At 68.4% G+C, this 316-nt stretch overlaps 1 protein-coding gene across 1 annotated transcript in view; it reads left to right on the forward strand.

The window, feature by feature from the left end:
- Positions 1 to 316, forward strand: part of TJP3 (tight junction protein 3) — a 7737-nt gene that overhangs the window by 3618 nt on the left and 3803 nt on the right. The window contains 2 exon segments of the mRNA XM_029085690.1: positions 40 to 118; positions 261 to 311. Coding sequence (XP_028941523.1) covers positions 40 to 118; positions 261 to 311 — 130 coding nt within the window.

Below are 316 nucleotides of genomic sequence, written 5' to 3' on the forward strand. Positions count from 1 at the left end.
GCCAGTGCCACCTCCTGGAACAGCCCTCCTTCCCTGCAGACCTGCTGGCGGCCGTGGAGGGGGATGGCCACCACAGCCCCCATGCCAGCCCCACTGCCCGAGCCGCCCACAAGGACAGGTACGTCTGTGGGAAGTGGTGGGGAAGGGCTGGGGGAGATGGGGATCTGCTCTGGCACAGGGCTGGGGTCACAGGGCCGGTGACCCCCTGTGCTGTTCCCGGTATGTCTCCCCTGGGCTGACTGCAGCTTCTCCCATGGCAGGTACAGCGCCGACTCCAGGGTCGTGCACTTCGTGAAGGCCAAGAGCGGCGGGCGGG

This window comes from Antrostomus carolinensis, unplaced genomic scaffold (genome assembly GCF_000700745.2).
Source record: "Antrostomus carolinensis isolate BGI_N321 unplaced genomic scaffold, ASM70074v2 scaffold28306, whole genome shotgun sequence".
NCBI classification, from domain to species: Eukaryota; Metazoa; Chordata; class Aves; order Caprimulgiformes; family Caprimulgidae; genus Antrostomus; species Antrostomus carolinensis.